The sequence below is a fragment of the Xiphophorus hellerii genome, chromosome 15 (assembly GCF_003331165.1).
Source record: "Xiphophorus hellerii strain 12219 chromosome 15, Xiphophorus_hellerii-4.1, whole genome shotgun sequence".
Taxonomy (NCBI): Eukaryota; Metazoa; Chordata; class Actinopteri; order Cyprinodontiformes; family Poeciliidae; genus Xiphophorus; species Xiphophorus hellerii.
In genome coordinates, this window is record NC_045686.1 from 21,613,097 (window position 1) to 21,634,768 (window position 21,672).

The 21,672-nt window shown below is 42.6% G+C and overlaps 1 protein-coding gene across 4 annotated transcripts; it reads left to right on the plus strand.

Annotated features, from left to right (window-relative positions):
- Positions 1 to 79: 79 nt before the first annotated feature.
- fzd3a (frizzled class receptor 3a) lies at positions 80 to 21,658 on the plus strand. Of its 4 annotated transcripts, none has more exons than XM_032586286.1 (9): positions 80 to 197; positions 1,187 to 1,721; positions 13,067 to 13,263; positions 13,502 to 13,964; positions 14,045 to 14,344; positions 15,345 to 15,596; positions 19,294 to 19,442; positions 20,072 to 20,476; positions 20,550 to 20,760. In XM_032586286.1, the coding sequence occupies exons 2-9, from the start codon at positions 1,521 to 1,523 to the stop codon at positions 20,758 to 20,760; spliced, it is 2,178 nt and encodes a 725-aa protein (XP_032442177.1). In that variant the 5' UTR covers positions 80 to 197; positions 1,187 to 1,520. The 4 variants fall into 4 exon arrangements, with proteins under 4 accessions (XP_032442177.1, XP_032442178.1, XP_032442179.1 ...); XM_032586287.1 differs by lacking the exon at positions 80 to 197 and adding an exon at positions 341 to 559; XM_032586288.1 differs by lacking the exon at positions 80 to 197 and having other exon boundaries at positions 1,521 to 1,721; positions 20,550 to 21,658.
- The last annotated feature ends 14 nt before the right edge of the window (positions 21,659 to 21,672 follow it).

A 21,672-nucleotide genomic window follows, 5' to 3' on the forward strand; every position in this document is an offset into this window, starting at 1 on the left:
GAAGCCATCTTGAAAGTGTCGCGGGCTTAACGGTGGGAGGATCGTGGGGGTGAAGGAGGAGAGGAGAAGGAGAAGAAGAGGTGAGGGAGGCTGGAGGAGGAGGAGGAGGAGGAGGAGGAGGCTAGCTCATTGTTACGGAGAGGGCGAGCTGCTGAGACCACCGCTACTGCACGTGAATTTCCCTGGAGAACATTTCGGTAAAGTTTTGTCCATTTAATTCCTCCATTTTTCTTTCTTTGTAAATGTCTGGGCGGAGTGCTTCTCCGGAGCGACCACCTCCGAGTTGCCGCCCCGGCGGCTCGTTGCGGTAAATGATAACACCGGTGAGCGGAGCTCGCTGCCTCTGCTCCGGTTACTGTGAGCCCTGAGGACGGACCAGCCGTCATCTATTGTTGTCTCTGCGTTACTTCTCTCCGCTTGAATCCGGGTTTCGGTGACACTCTGGCGGTTAGAGGAAAGTAGCCGCGTCGAGCCTCCTGGTCAGGTTATTTTAGCTAATTTAATATGTGGAGAGGATAAATGAATCTGTAGACAAGGAGCAGCTCTCACTGATAAACAGGTAGGCTAACCGCGGAATTAACTAAATTATTAAATTATTATTAAATTATTAAAATTATTACTCTTTTATATTCAGGTTTAAATAAAACAAATTTTCCGAGAATTTGAAAAGGAACTCTCAATGTGAAGTTTATTATTTATGTTTTTATACATGTCAGCAGAATCTGTTCAGGCTGCATATGGGTGTGTACTGACATGTTAATAAGGCTAGTTCTAATATGAAGAAAAATATGGCGAAATAAAAGACAAATGACAGAATTGAAAGGACTTAAATACCACATAAATTTAAAGTTATCAAGCATAAAGTTGGATATAAATGTACTAAATATTATTATGATTAAAATACCACATAGTATTTTTATGCAACATTAAAGGTTTAAATGACCATTATTTGTTTATATTGATGTTTTTAATGACTCGGTAGTTGTTATTTTTAATGCTGATAAGTTGTTCAGCTTATTGAACCATTTTTTTTAATCAACAATGGAACCACTTGAACATCATTAACAAAACCAATTATATTTCATTTTTTAAAAATGTCCCCTGTTTTTTAAAAACGCACTGCTTTGTATCATGAGCTTTGCTACAATGACTTATTCTATTTTTGTTGTGATTTTTCTGCATGCAGATCATTGACTGGTTTCCATCTCTGGCTGTTGCTGGTACTTCCTTTTCAAGGAGCGTTGTTGGACTGGAAGCTCAGCCTCTGTCCGGTGATGGACCTTTAGATGATGACGATGGGCACAGCCAGCTTTGACCAGAAACACGTTGGATGGTCTCTGCCAGCTCGGACCGTTTCTCTGTGATCTCAGCAGAGACTCGCGGGCAGTTTCCAAACATTTTTCTTTTTCTTTTTTACTCCTGACCTGGTGGATGACCCTTACAGTAACAGAGGGTAACTTCTCATCCTAAGCAGCCGTCTCCTGGGTGTCTCCTCTGCTTTCTCGTGTGGGGACCCAGTGATGGATCTCCTGTGGGTGCTCTCCGTGTCGATGCTCGCCGCCTGCGTGGCCATCCCCATGGACGCTGCAGCAGGCAGCCACAGTCTGTTCACCTGCGAGCCCATCACCCTGCGCATGTGTCAGGGGCTGCCATATAACTCCACCTTCATGCCCAACATCATGAACCACTACGACCAGCAGACGGCTGCTCTCGCCATGGAGGTACGGTACATGATGCGACATGTGAAAAAGCTTTCAATCAACACTGTTTCATAATTTAGTGGGAAATATGTCTCTGTTTTCAGTTTAGCTTTGACGTTTGAGCTCTAAACACATACAGTATGTAATATACTGTATGTATGTGTTCAAAAAGCCGAGATGGGAGAAAAAGGTTAGAATAAAAAGTTTTAAAAAGCCTCAATTTCAAAGAAAGCATTTCATTTATTAGGGAAATATAAAACATTGCCTTTTCACAAGCCCTGCTCAGACTAAACCCTGTTAAAAGATATTGTAAAAATGTTTAACATGTACTTTATACTCATAAAAAAAACCATGAAATTCTTGGTATTTCTTTTGGAATTTTGTGAGGGCAAAGCAATTTTAAAAATTGCCCTAAAAATACTAATCAGATGTTCTAGGTCATAATTTTTATTACTTTTCTAGGAATATCTGCTTGAAGTACAGGACTTTCAGACTGTTTCAGCGAGGTCAGTGACCTACGTTGTAGGCGATACACAATAGAGAAACACCTCAAAAATAGCATTATTATTGTAGAGTATTATTAAATTATTTTAAAGCTGTTTGAAGAAAATATAAGAGTTAATATTTGTCTTAATGGTGCGTTTTAATTGAGCTTCTTTACTCTTTTAAGACACATTAACAGAAATTCTGTGACTAATGTGCATTTAGCTATAGTTCTTTTTTATCTTGTCAAAAATAAACCTAATTAAACCAATTAATTCAATAGTTAATGGCTACCAAAAATACAGCAGTAAACTGAAAATGTTTTTGTGTAATTTTTGAACAGAAATGCTCAGTATATGGCTTTAATTAGGTATTAGTATGCATTAGCAGATTCTTAAATGAGTTGGCTGGAAGTTGGTTAATCTTTTCTGAGTTTGACTAGTGGATCAAATCACACATCTCTTTAGATTTTCTCTTTTATTCACCATTTCTTTTTAATCATGGAAACCATCAGCAAATTCTTCTTAAAATTTGATTCTAAACTTTTGTAGGTCGAACCTCAAAGAAAACCAGGAATTGATGCAGTTCTTAAAGATAAACACAAATATTTGCTGTGTATAACTAATGGCTATTTAACTCTTTTAACATTATATAATTACTATGAGTACATAACACATCAAATTTTTCTTTCCTGGGCCTGTCTGTCTCTCTGTCAGACCTTCTGCAAAGCATGTTTTTGTTTTTGTGAAACCGATCTCAGACCTTCGTAGAAACGTTCTGAACCTCTTCCCACTCATATCCATATTTACGCTGCATCACTCAGGTTAGATTAGGAGTGTATAATCAGACTACTGCTGGTTATGTAAGGCCTTCATTGTGTCCGCTCTGTCTGCTGGGTAGATCTGAGGACGACACTAATTTGGTACTGAGGATGTTCAGACAAACACTCTTTCAAAGTTGCCTTTTTTTATTTAAAAATTTCTTCTCCTGTGCTTTGTGACCCAAGCGCCACAGACGTAGTGGTGTGTCACTGTGCTGCACATTTGGGATGTTTACAGATGTGTGGAGGGATTTCTCAGACCAGCACCTGGTCACCAAATCTATTTTATATAACAGGCTTTAGAAAAATGACTCAACCACACACACACGCACACACACCGAGGGGAAAAAAAACCCAAAACCTATTTTGTTTCCAGTTCAGTAACGGATTAAAGTTCACATTTTTGTGTTTAGAAGTCTTCTTTTAAAAACATTCATTTAAAACAAATGGATCGATCTATGGTGCATAGATGCCCTCTTGACCAAACGCACTCCTCCGGTTTGTGGATATAGTGGCTGTCTATATTTCACAAACATTGCTCCAGTTTGCTGATTCCCTCCATCGTCTCTGGCCACCGACCCCACCCTGCTGCCATGGCGATGATGTGGCGACACTCTGCCATCCATCTGTCGGTGTCGCCGTGCTCAGCAGCGACTGTTTTAGAGATGGAGATGCGGCTGCCAGCAGAAGCAGCTTGCCGCTAAGAAGCTGGGGTTACGTAACCTCTGAACACGGCCTGCCCAGCTGTATGAATGTGCAGCTACATGTGATGGGTCACAGCTGCTCTCCGGAGCTCACACACCATCCTGTGTCTTACTGCTCATGATACACCACCCCAGTCATCTTATGAGCTACGATTCATTTATTTAAAACACAAATAATGTACAACATACGTAAGAGGAAACTGTACCTGGTTACAGCTCTGGTGCTAATTTCCAACCCTGATCTTAGCTAGTAACTTTAAAAAATAAAAGAAGAAATGCATTAAAACAGCCGAATGCTATTCTATAAATATAGTAATTAAAACATCATAAGATATACAATCAAACGGCATGCAAACAAAACCATTTGCAGTGACTAGCTGTACCGCTATTACCCATAAAATTGCGCAAATTACAAAAATGAAGAAAATACTAGCACAAAAACTGATAAAAAGCTTTTGTGCTCAGATGAAGTTGTTTTTATCTGCCTTGTCAAATGGACAGATTTCATGAAACTGCAATGGAAACACTTTTTCCATTCTCCATTTTCCATTTTTTCCTGATCACGTCTCAGGAGTCGTGCGATCGACGTCCAGATGTTACTACTGGCGGAAATGTCAAAGAAGATGACAGGAAGTGGTAGGAGGATGATGGTTTGCTTTTGTTTTTGAACAATGTGCAGCCGGCTCCACCAGAGCTCCCACAGTATCGCACAATTCATAAAAAGTTGTCAATCCATCTTGTTGAATCCATAGTTCTTCTGTAAAATCTCCGACCACAATTTTTCCAAAATCCAGCCTATGTAGCCGCTTCAGGTATTAGGTGTTTGTTGCTCCAACACCTGAATAAGACGCTTGTGAAGACATGACCTGCTGGTCAGCCCTCTTTGATGGAAGAGAGAAAGCGGCTGATTTTTTCAGACCTTTGCGAAGGTGGAAATGATCGGCGCATAAGATTGGTTCCTCATGTAAGTATCGATCAAAATTGAGACAATCTGGGCCGATTTATTGGTTCATCCCTACTGACTAACCTAAAAAATACTGTGTAAATTTATTGCGATGAAAGCCTCACTGGAGCTGCTGAGGGTTGAGATGTTGTTCTTCAACAGAAAGAGATCGTTTTGGTTCCAACAGTGTTCACTTTGATTGGTCACGGATTCACAATTAGGTCTCTCTTAGTGCCCAGAAGTGCTTGTCAGTTTAGGATTTCACACAGGAAGCCGGTAGTTTCCAGATGGCGGAGACTGCTCTTCTGTTCGGCTCTTGTCTTCCCGATAACTCGGCCCGGGATCCAGTCCTTGGGAGAATTCAAAGCCTCTAAGACGTTGAGAGCAGCCAAACAGAGTGTTGATGGTTGATTCTTAAAGGGGAATTAGGCCTGCTTAACAGCCATGATAATAATGATGAATGCCTCGCACCGTGGAGAAGCTGGGAGTTGGACTGGAACCAGCGCCTGCCGTTCCTGCGCTCTTTCTTCTAAGCCCCTGAAGTGGTGTCTCCTCATGCCTTCTTTACAAAGATTTTGCCTGGTGTTAGTTTTATGGGAAAGTAGGACAGTTTATCATTATGGCATTAGTTATAAATCGCCATATCTATATTAGTCTTTTTGTTAGAAGCTGGGTCAGTGAAAGCTCCTGAATGACTCAAACCATGAAAATGCTAAGTTACTGTACTTTATATTCTGCTTTTTATCCTCTTCCAGTCTTTCATCAATGACCGTTGAATGACCTCGCAGCTCCAATGGGACATGGGCCTCGAGGGTTTGGGAATCTTTTTTTTCTTTTTTTTTTACCACAGTGATATTGTGCCGCACTTGCATAAGTAAGAGCAGGGCAGATTTTAGTGGCATTACTAAATGGGTTAAAATCCCCTCATTTAGACACGGATGCTCTCAGTGGCTCCCAAATGGACTCGTGGCAGGAACTCAGTTAAGCTGATTGAGACTCTGATGCCTTTTGTAGTGATTTACAGTTTTTGTCTGAGGTAACTTATTAATCCATCATTTCTGGCTTTATGAATCTGACAATTTGTGCTTCAGCGGAGACGGATGCTGTTGTGGCTGAGCGTTATTCCTGGCCTGTGTTTTTGAAAATTCACAAATACAAACTTCTGTTTGTATTTGTGAATTACAAACAAAATTATGCAAAAAATTACAACTTTTTTGCATAATCAGAAAAGTTGATTATGCGGAATCAACTTTTTTTGATCTTTACATTATGTTATGTTATTCTCTCATCAAAATCAGACCTGGAGTGTTGCCTTGATTCCTTCATTAATGTCTGTGAAATCTTTTAATCTCCCATGGCAACCATTGAGCTGTGCGAAACGCCTGGCTAGACCTAGCTCTGCCTTCGAGGACAAAACTCCTCATCAGAGCTGCAGTTTCTGAGCTTCCGCCTGACAGGGCATCCTTCCTCTGTGACTCCCCCACTCAGCTCCTTCAGACTAGCCAGCAGCAATTAGCAAACACGTGGTGGAGCTGAGCATCTGCTGAGCTCATTACAGGAGCTGCTTCTCAGGGAAACGCTGGTAAAAACATTATGTTAATAGAGGAGCTATGTTGTGATGATTTCCTGAAGTCGGAGTTTCTTAAAAAGCAGGAGCTTCTTAAAGAGACATAAGCACAGTTTCAAGGAATTAAATCACAGAAGAAATTTCTCTTGCATCATGTTTGATATATTTCTACAACAATTGATGGTAACGTAAAGAGAACATTTTCTCATCTCATCTTTGAAGTTCATTTCTTCGGTCTGACATGTAGAAGAGAAGCTGAGCTTTCCCCCTGAAGGTCAGGGGTCACAGCAAAAGTAATAACAGGAATTGGTCAGAGGTCTGATTAAGGCCAGATGGACAAAGCGATGGTCAGGACCAACTGAAAATGCTAATCATGTTAGATTGCTAACTAGGTGTAAGCCAACAAATCACCGCAATGACAGATACGTAAAGATAGTTACCATGGTGAGATGATGGCCTGGATGCAAAGCGCCACTTCATTCTCACCTCAAGTCAAACCCATTTTGACGTTTATTCCGTGTTGGCCGTAAACAGAAGCCACCGACACAAAGCATAATGGCCCGTCTGGGTTTAATCTCCCCGGTCCCAGTCCATCCCTTCGCCTTTCAGCCTGTCCTCTCAGCTTAGCAGCCCGTCCAGATAAACCGTGTCAGGTTTCAGCTGCTGTGTGGACTAACCCAGATACTCCACCCTGTCGGTGTGAATGAGTTTGTAAAGGAGTGCCGAGGATTGTGTGTGTCTGTGTTCAATACCTCCAGTTCAATCCAGAACAACTCTCTGCGTGCTTCACCAGAGAGTACTTGACGTATCGCGCTCATTGTGCCGTAGTGAAGATGTATCCGATACACACAACGCGGCCTGATAAATCCTAGCCAGCGTGACCCGCGCTTTAAAAGAGCCTCTTGTTTTATTTAATGTCCGACACCGTGTTTATTGGCAGTGCCGTGAATGCGGAGCACATTGAGAAAGCGAGGCGCTGCTCCACAACAACCCTTCTCTCTCTATGTGTGTGTGTGTGTGTGTGTGTGTGTGTGTGTGTGTGTAAATGGATATTACCCACTGTCAAACACAAACACTTTCTTAGCGGCGAATGACATGGCTGCTTGGTCGACCCATCACTCCTCTCTCCCTTCCTCTGCACCTCTTTTGTTTTCCCCCACTGCCCCTGTTGGCAGGACTTTACCGTTGCCCGGGAAACCGTCCCAATTGTGCCGTTAACAAAGGAAGCAGGGGCTTTTTGGGGGTTTTTTTGGGCCTCCCGGGAGGTGGTCCCCTCCGCCCTGCACCCTGACCTCCTCAAACCCTCCTCTTCTCCATCGATGCATCACTCGTCGCCATGGCACCGAGCTCTGAAATTTGGAGCTCTGGAATGGCGGTAGAGGAGAACTGGAATGCCAGGGGGGGCAGTATGAAGGGAGGGGGTAAAAGAGGTGACTGGGAGGTATTTATAAAAAGAACAAATCATCACAGACCGGTCGGCCATGTTGGGATCTTTTGTCGGCGGTTCACAGAACCTCAGCAGCCGACTTGAGTTTCCATTAAAAACCAATCACTGTTTTGTTTTGAAAGTATATCCAATGGCTGCCCTCCATTTCATTAAACTATTAATAATGAAAATCACAGTAATGGGATTCAGGACAGACTGCATATATCAGCACAGCGTGGGGTGAAACGGAGGTCAGGGATGTTTTTCTTCACGTCTTGAAGATCAGAGGGTTTCACCACCCGGCGTTATGAAGAGCTCTGCAGTAAAGGAGGGAGAAATTATGCAGATTTTCTCTGCACCGTGTGGCAATTTAACCGCAGCACTAATTTTCACAGCTATGCTGATGACACAGCTTTATATCGCTATGTCTCTCCAGCGACTGATTAATTGTATTTTAGATGTTAAATCAATCTGGGAAAGTATTTTTTTTTCAGCTCAATTAGGACTGAATTAAATATTTATTAATTGGCAGTGACCGTCAGAGAGAAACGAATAGTGAAACTGTAAGCTAAGGTTTTTATTTTGACTTCAAGTACTGAGTCTTTGTGCTGCTATTGTACATTTAATTTGACTTTAAATTGTTATGAAATAACTTCTTTTAGTAATTTATTTCAATTTAAGAGCTGAATGTTTTTTTTTTTATCGCTTGTTATAGCTGAGATTTTTTGCTCGTTTTGTTTTTATTATTTCAGGACTTTATAATCTCTAAGTTTAGTTTTTCTTTAGTCTACTTGTAGTTTCCTCTGTAACGTTAACATAATAGTTAACACCTTTATATCGTTCTTTATGTTTAGGTCTGATTAGTTTGTTAGTTTTTGTTGGTTTCCTCATAGTATCTGATCTTTTGTTGCCTCTCTGTGTGAAATGCACTCCAGAAGTTCAATTCAGAAATACTTTTGATCAAAAGGAAAATTAAATGTTGTAACTCATTTAAATAAAAATTTATTATAGATGGTGATGGCAGAAATGTTTAGAGTTATTAATAATAATCTATCACCTTTCTCTCAACTATGGTCTTAAAGCAGTGCAACCTTTAAGAGTGATGGGTGTCAACATTTTTGCTTTTAAAACTATTTCAAAACAACTGAATTAATCATCTTCGTTAGTGAACGTAGAAGTAGATAAATTAGCATGTAGCCTTTTAACATAAATGTGTTTTACATCCTCAACTCCCTGTTTTGAGGCTGATGCTGAAGTAAAACTCTCCATAATAAACTTTTAGCCATTTACCGAAGCACGGGTCTCCAGTTTGACCAGTGAATCAATAAGAGGGAGTGTTAATTATCTGTAAATGGAGATATTGGTTGTGTGACCAACCATACGCCTAAGGTTTCACTACGATTGGCTCTGCTCTCACTGCTTCGTACCGGATAAAAGCCTGTTGTAGATACTGAAGAAGAGCTGGAAGATAAAAGGGTTGAGGTATAAAAATAGTCTGAATAGGACGAGAGTTGAATGCGAGTCCTGATCTGTGGTGAATCATCCCAGTAGCCTACATATTTACTCAACCGTCTCTCCTAGCGCTTCTCTGTGTGGCACAGCGGAGAACAGTACGTTGTTCTGTAGCCTGCAGGAAGCCAAACGAAGGATAGGGATGAAGATGTGAGCTCTAGATCAAATTGAGTGGTCTGTGTTGGCATCACTGACGAGTGCTAGATGTCCAGAGACTAATCTACACGCTTTTGGTTTGAAATGAGATGCAGGATTTCTCAGCACTTATTCCTACAAAGAGCAGCAGATTGTCATTTTCTTCATGTGTTATAAGATATAAACTTAATTTAGAAAGGGACAACGTATAGCTCAAACATAAATGTCAACGTTTCATGCACTTTACCAGATTCTAGCGTAAGGTAATTTGCATCTACACACCATGACATGCTAGTTCTCTTCTACATGGTTCCTACAGTTTAGAAAGGTCTGGACAATTTTGATTTTCTGCCACAATTCCCTGTCCCATTATTTAAAATATCCACCCAGCCAGCTATAAAGTTATTGTAAATTATTGTATTGACAGTATACTTTGGTTTAGAAGCACTTAAAGCCTTCAGAATTGAAGCATTGAATACACCGAAAGCATGTAGAAATGCAAAGTTTGACATAAACGTACCAACAGCAAAGTGAAAGGCGGATGAAGATAGTGGTACATCTTTAAAACAGCCAGTAGAAATGGTGTGTAACCTTTGTCCTTGACTTTTTTTCTGACTTTAAGACAATAATTGGTGCAAGAAGTGCTGGGTTTTTTTTATTTCTGAACTTTACCTTATAAAAGTGGTTTTCCCGATTTAACTGATTGGGAAACATTTCTGTTTTACAGTAGACTAAAATTCAACTCGTCACGTTATGCTACTTTAGTTTCTGTTTTAACTCAAAATTGCCAATAAAAATCATCACAAAGTAAGGTTAAAGTCTAGTTTAGGCCTGACTGATGGTGCTGTACTATTTGTAGCATAAACAGAGCGATTTGTGATGACGTGGTGTGATGCGTGCATCTGAACGTTACACAGTTGTTTTTGCTTCATGGAGGATTCTGGGTCATGACCTGCTCTGACTGTGTGCGTTTCTGTCCTGTGTTAGTCGGTGAAGCGTGACGACTTCAGTTTCTCAGAGATTACACAATTGACTGCTCGATTAATCTTGGCAATGACGTAAGAAAATGGTTGTACTAATATTTAGCTTGGGGTTAACGTAAGCTTGAGAGAGCAGATCGTTTTGACTGTAGAGTGAGAAACTTTAACGTCTGTCAGTCTCTGCCCTCTTTCAGCGGCACAAGTGTGTGAATCTTTTTTCACAATAAGCCATCAGATGTGAGTGGCTGAAAAACATTACGCCAAATGATGCAGACAAATTTCAAGGATGAATGTAGCAACAGTCTGTTCCGATCTGATGTCGGGGGATAAAAGAACAAATCCAGGAACAAAGCAATGTTGCTTGTCATCACTTCATTTGTTCTTGGATTCTGAACTGCAGATGTTGTTTTACTATTGGCTGATGTACAGTTTTAATGAAGGATTCAAGAGAATAGAAACAGTATCAATTGGGTTTTATTTATTTAGGTTTTTTCACCATCTTTGTAGAAGGGTATCCTCCCAAAAAAACCAACAAGTAGCCTTAAATAGTTGAGGAAAAACTTAACATGTCACGCCGTCAGCCTCCAATTACTTCCTGTCATCGTCTTCGTCTTTTCCGTGAGTAGCAACATCTGGTTGCTGATCACATGACTCGTGTGATGCAAAAAAAGTCTTTCCGTTGCAATTTTTCAAAATACACTAAATTTGGTACAGCCAAAAAACGACCTCATCCTAGCACAAAACGTTTTTGTCAAGCGTGAGTTTTTCAGAATTGGCATTTTCTTTAAGCAAATTTATTTTGTAATTCCAGTTTGCACAATTATGTGGTCAATGGAAACGCACCTAGTGACGCAGTCTTGGTTGTTCAGTTTCCTTTCATCTGAGGGGAGCTGGCTTGGGTCAAGAGTTTAACCCAAATCAGGACAATGATCTCTTACACACATCACAACTGGGATGAGCTAGCCTCATGCATCCCTCCTCTGCATATCGATCCTGTAATTGACCTGTTTTCCCCAATACTATCACAAAGACATGTTTTCTTAATATTTGGAAAATATCCAACTAGAATTATGCCGCAACAGAGAGTCTAAGATTTCTCCACAACTTGCTAAGGGACATTTGCCAACAGTGTTGGTATATAGCGGAACCATTAAGAACCATTTTGACCCGGCGTGGAATAGAGAACATCCACTATCAACATGCTGAGGATGAGTGGAGGGAAGTTAGATCTGGGCACTTAGAGAAATCAGAGCGAATATTTAACTAGATTAATACCCATCCGTCCTAACAAGCCATTTGCTCTCCCTCCCATCCCTCCGCATCCCCCTCTTTCTCTGGGCTTGTCTGTCATTCAGGCCTTCTGTCTTTACATTATGGGGGAGGGGACATGATTTGACTGGGGTGTGGTTAGAAGTCTTGATGCAACACAAACACATGTAGGTGTATGCAAATGAATCCATTGAAACCCAGTGAGGCTTTCTGCGCTCACACTGCTTCTTGGCACATTTTCTCAGTGTGTGAGAGCATCACTGCACTGCTCGGTGGGTGTGTTAGCCTGTAAATAATATACTTCCGTTGGTAGTTCTTCTTGTGAGCAAGTGTGCGCATGTTGTCAGTGTGTGTCAGTCAGCCACAGCATGGTCCTCCCTGGAACACAAAGGGGCCTGTCTGCAGCAGCACAGGGAGCCCTGTGGAGGTTAGAGTGGGGGAAGAACGGGGAAGGGGGGGAGGTGACATTATTGGGGTGCAAAGGGGGGATTATCAAGAAAGAGGCCAGACTTGTTTTTATGAACTCATCTCCAGAAAATGTCACTTGTCCTGCTCCACTGATCCCTTTGTTTGGTCCGAGTCCTGAAGATGGAGACTCAATGAGATCTGAAGACCGAACTGGTATTTTTTGTTACCTTGTAAAATAAGCACATTTGTTTTAGGGTGCATTCACACCAGCCCTGTTTAGTCCACTATAGTCTAACTCTGGTTCGTTTTCCTAGAAGGTCTGGTTCTTTTGGGGCGGTGTGAAGGTGGATCGAAAATGTGAACTCTGGGTCTGCCTACAAATCTCAGTCTCGGTTCGATTGAAGTGAACGCTGATGCAGCTCGAATGAATGCCAAGTGGACTGGAGACTGTTCGAAAAACAGGAAGCGTACTATAGCGCAGGGCATTCTGGGTAAATACAATCAAAGAGTCTTGCGCTAGCGGGAGAAATTACTCCTGGTATTTAGACAAAGACAAAAAAGAAATCCTGTAACTTCTAAAATTTGACACCACTCCATTTTTGTTGACATTTTTGGAAAAAGGCTCAGTGTCTTTTTCATTTCCTTCAGTGGTTTCAAAGCAGTGTATAATAAGTCTGGCCGGCCACCAGGCTTTACTTGTGTCCCCACCAGGCTTCGCATTGCTTATTTATTTGTTGTTGTTTTTTTTATGGCTATAAAGTCTTGCATTTTTTAAGACTTTATAGTCAGTGTTCAGATATTAATCTTCCAATAACACATAATTATCAAGTGATATTTTTAAATTTCTTGTCAACTTTAAACAATTTTTAACTCAAAAACACGGCTGGCTGCTAGATGAATGACTGCTGAGCGCTCCTACCACCGGGCTTAGCAACTTTTCTGGGGGAAACCTTGCAAAGGGTTTGGTTTGTTTGACATAGAAAAGTCAAAGCAAACCACATCAGCTGAAAACATAACAAATGTTGCAACTTTGGTCCCCTATCAAACCAAGTCTATCATACTGTCAGGTGTGAAAACACCCCAAAACACTCTTCTCTTTTTCTCTGCCTGATTCTGCAGCCGTTCCATCCCATGGTGAACCTGCAGTGCTCTCCAGACCTCAGGATGTTCCTGTGTGCCATCTATGCTCCGGTGTGCACCGAGTACGGCCGGATGACTCTGCCCTGTCGCCGCCTCTGCCTGCAGGCCAGGAGCGACTGCTACAAACTGATGGACATGTTTGGTGTCAGCTGGCCAGAGGAGATGGACTGCAACAGGTCGGAACAACAGTAGTTCTTCTACTACTACTTCTCTGGATTTGTGTTGGCAGGGTCAGCTAGTTGGCTTTCCTGGATTTTCATGTTGAACACATTTTGATTTGAAGTCAGATAGAATGAAAGAAACTTATTGGACTTTTGGTCCAATCAGACCTCGATAAGCAACAATTGTGTTTAAAAAAAGTATAAAAAGCTCACCAGCTAGAATCACCAAGTCACTGCTTTCTTCCTCCCTCAGGTTCCCAGACTGCGATGAGCCCTACCCTCGACCTGCGGACCTCCTGTCCACTTCAGACTCAACCGAGTCCCCCGTCTCCGTCCAGCGGGACTACGGCTTCTGGTGTCCCCGGGAACTCAAAATCGAGCCAGAACTCGGCTACTCCTTCCTGGGGGTTCGAGACTGCTCCGCCCCGTGTCCCAACATGTACTTTACTCGCGAGGAACTGACGTTTGCCCGCTATTTTATCGGAGTGGTGTCCATCGTCTGCCTGTCAGCGACACTCTTCACCTTCCTGACTTTCCTCATCGACGTGTCACGGTTCCGCTACCCGGAGCGGCCCATTATCTTCTATGCCGTCTGCTACATGATGGTGTCCTTGGTGTTCTTCCTCGGCTTCCTGCTGGAGGACAGAGTTTCCTGTAATGCAGCGAGTCCTGGGAAATTTAGGGCATCCACAGTGACTCAAGGCTCCCATAATAAGGTCAGATCTTCACCTTGTGTTCTCCGCTGTCTTTATTTCCTCCTGCATGCTGATTAAAAATCTGTCTTTCTCTCTCCTAGGCCTGCACGCTTCTCTTCATGGTGCTGTACTTCTTCACCATGGCTGGCAGTGTGTGGTGGGTCATACTGACCATCACCTGGTTCCTAGCAGCTGTTCCTAAGTGGGGCAGTGAGGCCATAGAGAAGAAGGCGCTCCTCTTCCACGCCTGCGCCTGGGGCGTCCCGGGTGTCCTCACCGTCACTCTGCTCGCCATGAACAAGATAGAGGGAGACAGCGTGAGCGGCGTGTGCTTTGTGGGGCTTTACAACCTGACGGCACTGCGTTGGTTCCTGCTGGCCCCACTGGGACTGGACGTCGTGGTGAGGAAGACCCTTTTAACAAACTATGACGGATTTTATTGCTCTTCCTCTGAGGCAATAAATAAGGGTTCCTGCACATCCTTACAAAGAATTAAATTCGTGCATCTAAATTAAGGCCTTAAAATAAATTAAATTCATAAAACAAAATGTAGTCTTAAATAAATGAATCACAGGTCATACATTTTATCATGAAAGGACTGTTTAATCTTTATTCTCATGGGGTTTTTTTCTCGCTCAGCATTTCTGTCAGCTAAAGGTTTGAGTTGGGTGCAGACATCTTCATTGAGGCAGTTAAGGCTACTGCTAACTAGCTGCTAATACACACTTGCTAGCTTGGTGTCCGGATTTTTAAAAAGTCTTATAATCATGGATCTAAAATTAACACCTTAAAATGTCTTAAATCTGTTAAAGAAAATGTAGGTGGCATTAAATATGGCAATCACAGGTCTTAAATGTTGTTGTGGCTATGGAAATCGTTTCTCTTACAGAACTTTTGTATCAAGCAAACGTTTGAGTCGCACAAAGACGTTACCACTCACTGCATTCTGTGTGTCGAGGCGATTAGGGCTACCAGCAGCTAGCTGCTAATACTAATGATAGCAATGCATCACCAATTGGTTGGATGAAGTTAGTTTTTGCCACTGGCTCACTTCTGCTGCCAACCCAGGCTAAGTGCATTCTGTGCAAAAAAAATAAAAAACTTTCAATCTTGTGGAGGTTAAGGCCATAGAGAGCTGCTGCAAACAGACCCCAGAAATGTCAGCTTTTGCTACGGTTTGATTGTAATACTGCAGGATCCCTTACTATCCTTTGTAGTTATAGTTTGTTCCCTCTTCAGTTTCATTCATGGTGGCATTAAAAGGGTCTTAAAAGTCTTAAATTTGACTTTCTGAAACCTGCAGAAACCCTTTAAATGCAGCGCTTCCTTTCTGCTGCATGTACAGCTACAGTGTTAGCTCATGTAAGGCACATTTAAACCTTCCTGCTTCTCTCCTCCTAGGTGGGAGTTGTGCTCCTGCTGGCGGGCATCGCTGCTCTTAACCGGGTCCGCATGGAGATCCCGCTGGAGAAGGAGAACCAGGAGAAGCTGGTGAAATTCATGATTCGCATCGGCGTGTTCTCCGTTCTCTACCTGGTTCCCCTGTTGACCGTCGTGGCCTGCTACCTTTATGAGAGCAGCTACCGGACCATCTGGGAGACCACCTGGGTGCAGGAGAAGTGCAGAGACTACCACATCCCCTGCCCATATAAGGTAACCCCATGACTGTGTGTTTAAAACGCTTCACTGTCATAGAAAACCTCAGAGCAACGATTCTGGTGCTGATAAAAACTGTCAGCATTAGGCTGTTCTGTGCCTGAAGCTCATTATTTATCCATAAAGAAATGTTTGATTATATTTCACAATTGAATGGAGTGGAAAAGCCTCTAATTAAGCTTTTAGAAGCTAATCACTGCAACTGAAGTGATGGTGCGTCTTCTTATTTACACAGTGCAGAACTGAAAAACAAATAAAACCGTTTCCTTTCCGACAGACGAGAACCAGAGTCACTTGAAGCTGAAGATTGTTGTTGAAAAGTTTCAACTAACGGTTTAAACAGCAGAAATGAGTTTAATTTGGAAAGTCTTGGCACAAATCTGTGACTATCGAGCAGAAGATTCTTCTTACTACTTCCCACCATCTTTTGTAGTTTTTATGTCCTTTTCTACAAAGATTGAGGAAAAGTGTTGGAGAAGGCTGTGGACACTTTGTTTTTGCGGTAAAAAATAAAACTAAAAAAGAAACCACTGTATTCTGTAGATCAGCATCGGGTTTTGTTTCGTTTCTACAGTGTTGAGCTGCTGATATGATTTCCATTAGGAACTAAACCAGCTTTCTGTTTTGTTTAGTCTTTAGTTATTTATGTGCAGAGCGACAGCAGCATCACAATGAGGGGATTTACTAATATTTTCAAACAGGTAAAATGATCTGGAGGGACTTTATGCCAGTGATGTCTAAACCTTTTGCCACAAAGGCCAAAATCAAGTTAAAAACAGTTTTTTTTTTAAAATTGTTTTTATATAGAAGTTTTCTTGTTCCTTTTCAATTCTTATCTGAATAATAAATTAAACATGTAGCATTTTTTTGAAGCAAAGAAAAATAATCAGATGGTTTTAGAAAAGGGATCTTTAGAACAACGTACAACAGATTTGGCACAATTCAGATTTTACAGGACAGGATTACAATGAATCAAAGTTAGTAGTAAGCTGTTGTAACTCCATTTATTAGCATTGAGCATTTGACTCCTTCCTTGTTTTATTGACACTGACCCGCCCAGGGCTGTTTGTGTCAGTTTGCCCTGATGTGCAGCTGGGCTGTTTGAAGGGAAGCTCGTGTTGAAGGCAAGGCGGCGGAGCAGCTGGGTGGAAACGTGTGTGAGCAGCGCGGACCTCTGTGTGGGATCTGATGTTTGTCTCAGCGCGGCGGCACAGATAGCAAAGCTGTTAATAATTGAAAGAGCGCCGTCTCCTTCCAGACGGTGTCACCCAGCCGGTCCTCCCTGAGCGCCTGTTGTTGTTTTCTTGATATTATGAACACTGGATTAATGCTCAGATGAGTCCCGCTTTTAATCTGTGCCTAAAACGCCGCGGTAATCCACCGCGTGCGTTTCTGCTGGGGTCGCTGGGGTCAAACCTCTCCACGGCAACAGCACATCTGAACATAAGCAACGTTGTACAGTGGAAATGCTGCTGGGTTGTGGCAGAATATCTTAATAAAACCCGTTAATAAACTGTTAAAATGATAAATAACCTGCACTACATTCTATGAGTATGTCATAATGTCTAATAATATTGAACGTCTTTTCACATTTCTGTAGTCTGGCAGAAGAAAACTGCTTTGATTCGATGGATAAAATAATATTTAAAAACCTAATACTAATATAGTAAATACATGCCGACATGAGCAGGTTTTCATTTTTTGTCATGGTATAATTACATTAAATTTCCACAAGAAAAGATTTATAGGTCCTAAAATGTCAACATTCCACAGAAGAACATCCTATTTCTACAAAGTCTCACATTTTTCTTTATTTTAAAACCTAAGAATAAAAGTAAAACAGTGTTTCTTTAAAAATGACAACAAAATTCCAATAGTACATTTTTATATGCATCTAAGTTTTATTTCTCCAGACAAAGGATTGTTTGGATTGTAAAGGTTCCAGATTCCTATTCTAGATTCTCGAGGGCCACGTAAAATCGTACAGCGGGCCAGATTTAGCCCTCGGGCCTTGAGTTTGACCCACAGAGCATCTGTGGACGCATTCACACTCAGGCCTCTCTGTGCGTCAGTAGGAAGGAAGAAATCCAACATGTCTCCATAAAGACCTCCTGACAGAGCTAAGACGTCCGCCATGCGGAGCTCCTCTGGATCTCACACACAGCAGGGAGCCAAGCTGCGTTTCCAGGCTGAACAGAAGCCGACTGAACCAGGTTCCCTCTGTGAACCCCGAGGCTGGAGCCGACCGTCTTGTCCCTGCTGTAATGAGCGTGTCTGTGAGTCTGAGCCGCATCCCCCTTCTAACGGTGTGTGGCAGAAACCGGAGCAAAGATGGCAGACCGACCAGAGGCAGGACGCTCTTCTCCTTCTGTCTGACTCGATAACCAGATGCGTCAGTCATGGCGCTACGCAGAGAAACCGCCGCTCTCAGGCAGGAGGGTAAAGAGTCAGCCGTCAAATCAGAGCAGATGTCTGCTGATTGTTTCTGCCTCCTGCATGAGACGTTCAGCTGTTAGTGGAGAAGTAGAGCACATAGATGTTTACCCACAGCGGCCTGTATCTGCTGCATGAGCAGCTTCACCGGCTCATCATCGTGGCCCTTTATACAAACCTGTAGCCCAGCCGCTTTCCCACTGAATATCGCTGCTATTGTCCCATTAAAACGCAGATCTATGATTCGGAGTCCAAGTGTGTCGATTCCGTTTGAGCACTTTCTTTTGGGTTTTGGCATTTTTGAAAGAGATCGAAAACAAAACAGCTTTTGCACTCAAGTAGAGACTTGACTAACATGGAAGATTGAATAAAAATCCTTTCGTTTGATTTTATCGGTGTAAAATGTTACATACAGAGCCTTGATAGCTCTTGACACAAAGTGGAAGGAAGGTGAAACATGGCATTTAAAAAACAATTAAGACTTGTGTTCAGACCAGAGCTGGTTCTTTAAAGCATCCATTTTGATTGATTACAATGATTTGACCACATGAAAAAAATTATATTTTTTTTCACGCGTATTCACATTTTTCTGATACGCCCATAAATCTGGCTCACAAATGACGTAGGCAGACAACAATAACAAAGCTGCTTCTTTTGGCAAATGAGGGGTTAATTTTTGCTTCAAAGTTGTTTATTCTGTCAAAGTTTTTGACTCCTTAAAAATCCATTAAAAAATGATTCAAGTCAAGTCACAAAGGCTGGTCCACTGACCTGTATTTAGGTGTATAAAGGGGGTTGAAAACAAATGTAGGCTACACTTTTCAGACACTTTGTCTGTAAAAAAACAATAAAAAAGCGTTCATAATTTACCTTCCACTGATGAATCGTGTGCTACATTGTGTTGCTCTACCACACAAACCCTCATAAAGTAGATCCGTTTCCCTTTTTTCTGTAACTGTTTCACTATATATTTTTTTCTTTTGACTTACAGCTTTACAGTGGTGTAGATAGGGGAAAAATCTGAGTAAATTTCTGTCAAAATGTTTGAGATTAATTTTTAAAAATTCTTAAAATAAAACGTGGAAGTTTGAGTTCTTTCTAGCAAATTTTTTCCACTTTTGGAGCTCGGAAATGTCCTTATTCTTCCTAGAAAATTTATGACATTTTTCTTGTTTTTTGGCAGAAACGTAGGCTTTTTTCTCCCTATGAAGCCCCTCATGCGTACAGTTCTCCTCCATCACCAGCTCCTCCTGTCTTTCAGGTGGAGAGCACCAGCCGGCCCGACCTGACGCTCTTCCTCATCAAATACCTGATGATGCTGATTGTGGGAATCCCCTCTGTCTTCTGGGTGGGCAGTAAGAAGACCTGCTTCGAGTGGGCCAGCTTCTTCCACGGCAAGAGACGCAAAGAGTACGTACCCAGTACACCACCACACCATGATGGGGAACATTTCATAAATTTTGTCATGACAGGACTATTTAATCTAGAATTTTTTTTTTTTTAATCACCGGACCTTTCTGTTAGGGAAAGATTTGAGTCGTTTTGTTGTAACTTGAGGACGATGATGCTACCGCTAACTAGCTGCTAATTTGCTAGTTCGTTAACTGGCTAGTTAGCTTTTTGCATTTATCATGGGTGATGGACGAGACACACGGAACGGGACGGCGACAAAAGCTGAACATTTTTCCAGCTTGCGCACGTCTCAGAAATTTCAGCATCTGAAAAATTTAAAATTTGAGAGAAAAATCTCAGAAATTCTGAGATTAATTTTCTAGAAGTTTTTTCTTGCAAATTTTTGATTTTAGCAGCTCAGACATTTATTTTTTTCAGAAAATTGCACTATTATTTGAATCAATCTTCAGGCAGGTCGTCCATCTAGGCTCAGACTTGTGTCCAGTTTTCTGGTCCATGTTGGTTCTGGTCCATGTTGGTTCTGGTCATGTTGGTTCTGGTCCATGTTGGTTCTGCTGTTTGCTCCAGAGTTGTCAGGTTGTTGGTGAACACAAGCCCCTCTCTGCACCCCCCTCCTCCAAACTCAGAGCATTAACTCCCTGTCCCACTGCCTGCTCCACCCACTCCTCCATCCTTTCCTACCACACCCACCGCCCCACCACCTTCCCCCTGTCCCTCCCCACCCTTCTGCGTCTCTCCCTGCCTACCTCCGCCTCCTCCCTGCCCCGTCGCAGTGGGATGGTCAACGACAGCCGCCAGGTTCTCCAGGAGCCCGACTTCGCCCAGCTGCTATACCGGGACCCCAACACGCCCATCGTGAGGAAGTCGAGGGGCACGTCCACCCAGGGAACCTCCACCCACGCCTCCTCCACCCATCTGGCCATGCTGGACGAGCCGCCCAGCGCCAGCACCAGCCGGGCCGGATCAGTGCACAGCGCTCGCTCCAAGATGAGCAGTTACCATGGCAGCCTGCACCGCTCCAGAGACGGCAGGTGGGTTCCCCCCCGTCACCTGTCCAGATGTTTGGATGTTGGTTCCTGAACTCGTCCCGGCTCTCCCCGGCAGGTACACAGGGTCCAGCATGCCCCGCCTCAGCGACCAGTCCAGACACTGCAGCACCAACCGACTGGACGGCCTGTCCAGACACGACTCCGCCTTGCGCCTGGACAGCCAATCGCGGCACAGCAGCACCAGAGACCTGAGTGCGCAGGCCGTCCTCGGCGTCCCCGGAAACGGGATTCACCGGATCCTGGACGAGGATGGAGCTGCAGCCTGAAGGGACCAATGAAGGAGGGAGACCCACCCCAGGTCGGAGTGGGACCCAGAACCAGACTGTTCATCCAGTCAGAGGAAGGAAAGTACTTTTGGAACTTTGCCTTAATGTCTCTCAGCTTTATCTGCCAGCCCAGCTGATCCAAAAAAAAAGACTCTCCAAGCTGACTGTCGTTGGGTTTTTCAAACAGAGACGAAACTTTACTGTTGGACCTAAACTCCTGAGCCTGACAAAAACAAAATGTGAATTTTATTTTATTTTTTACTTCTTTAATTTGTGACTTTGAAATGGTTTTAATGGATGAGACAGGAGCTTTGTCCTCACGCCCGGGCATCTTGGCAATCAAAATATTTAAAACCTGATTTTCCCCTTTAGCTCAGGCATCTGCTGCAGTTTTGGGTGTCACATGTTGAAGCTTCATGTGCTTCAGCCTGTTTTACACCGTTCCCAAACAGTAGCTGTGTTTCCATTGGCCATGTAATTGTACAAATTGACATTTTAAAGATAAATTTGCTTACGAAAACATGCTGATTTCAAAAAACTCTTTTTCGCTAAAAAGTCCAAGCACTCTGTGGTGTTTTTTTTGCACCTAAGCACAGAGCTTAGGTGCAATTTGGAGGTGTGTGTGCATCCCCTTTCCTTGCTCCAAGCACAATTCCAACTGCTTGCCAACCTCAGAAAGTAGCTTAGAAAAAATATGATTTCTTTTGGTATCTTAGCAACCAGCACTATTGAGCCCCGGTGCAATTTGGAGGCGTGTCCTCCAGGCATGGCTCCTGTCCAGTGAAATCCTAAGTAGTCTGTTTAAATGTGTCCTTACTTGTAGCTACTGTAAATGTTACTGACATTTTGTTTATAGATGTAAAAACTTTTCATTTGTAATAAAAGCTTTTTAAAGAATCCATTTGGAGAAAT

Coding starts and splice junctions, on each gene's coding strand:
- fzd3a (XM_032586286.1), top strand. CDS start 1,521: ATGGATCTCCTGTGGGTGCTCTCCGTGTCGATGCTCGCCGCCTGCGTG. Junction 15,597..19,293: donor ACATCCCCTGCCCATATAAG/GTAACCCCATGA, acceptor CCTGTCTTTCAG/GTGGAGAGCACCAGCCGGCC. Junction 20,477..20,549: donor CACCGCTCCAGAGACGGCAG/GTGGGTTCCCCC, acceptor TCTCCCCGGCAG/GTACACAGGGTCCAGCATGC.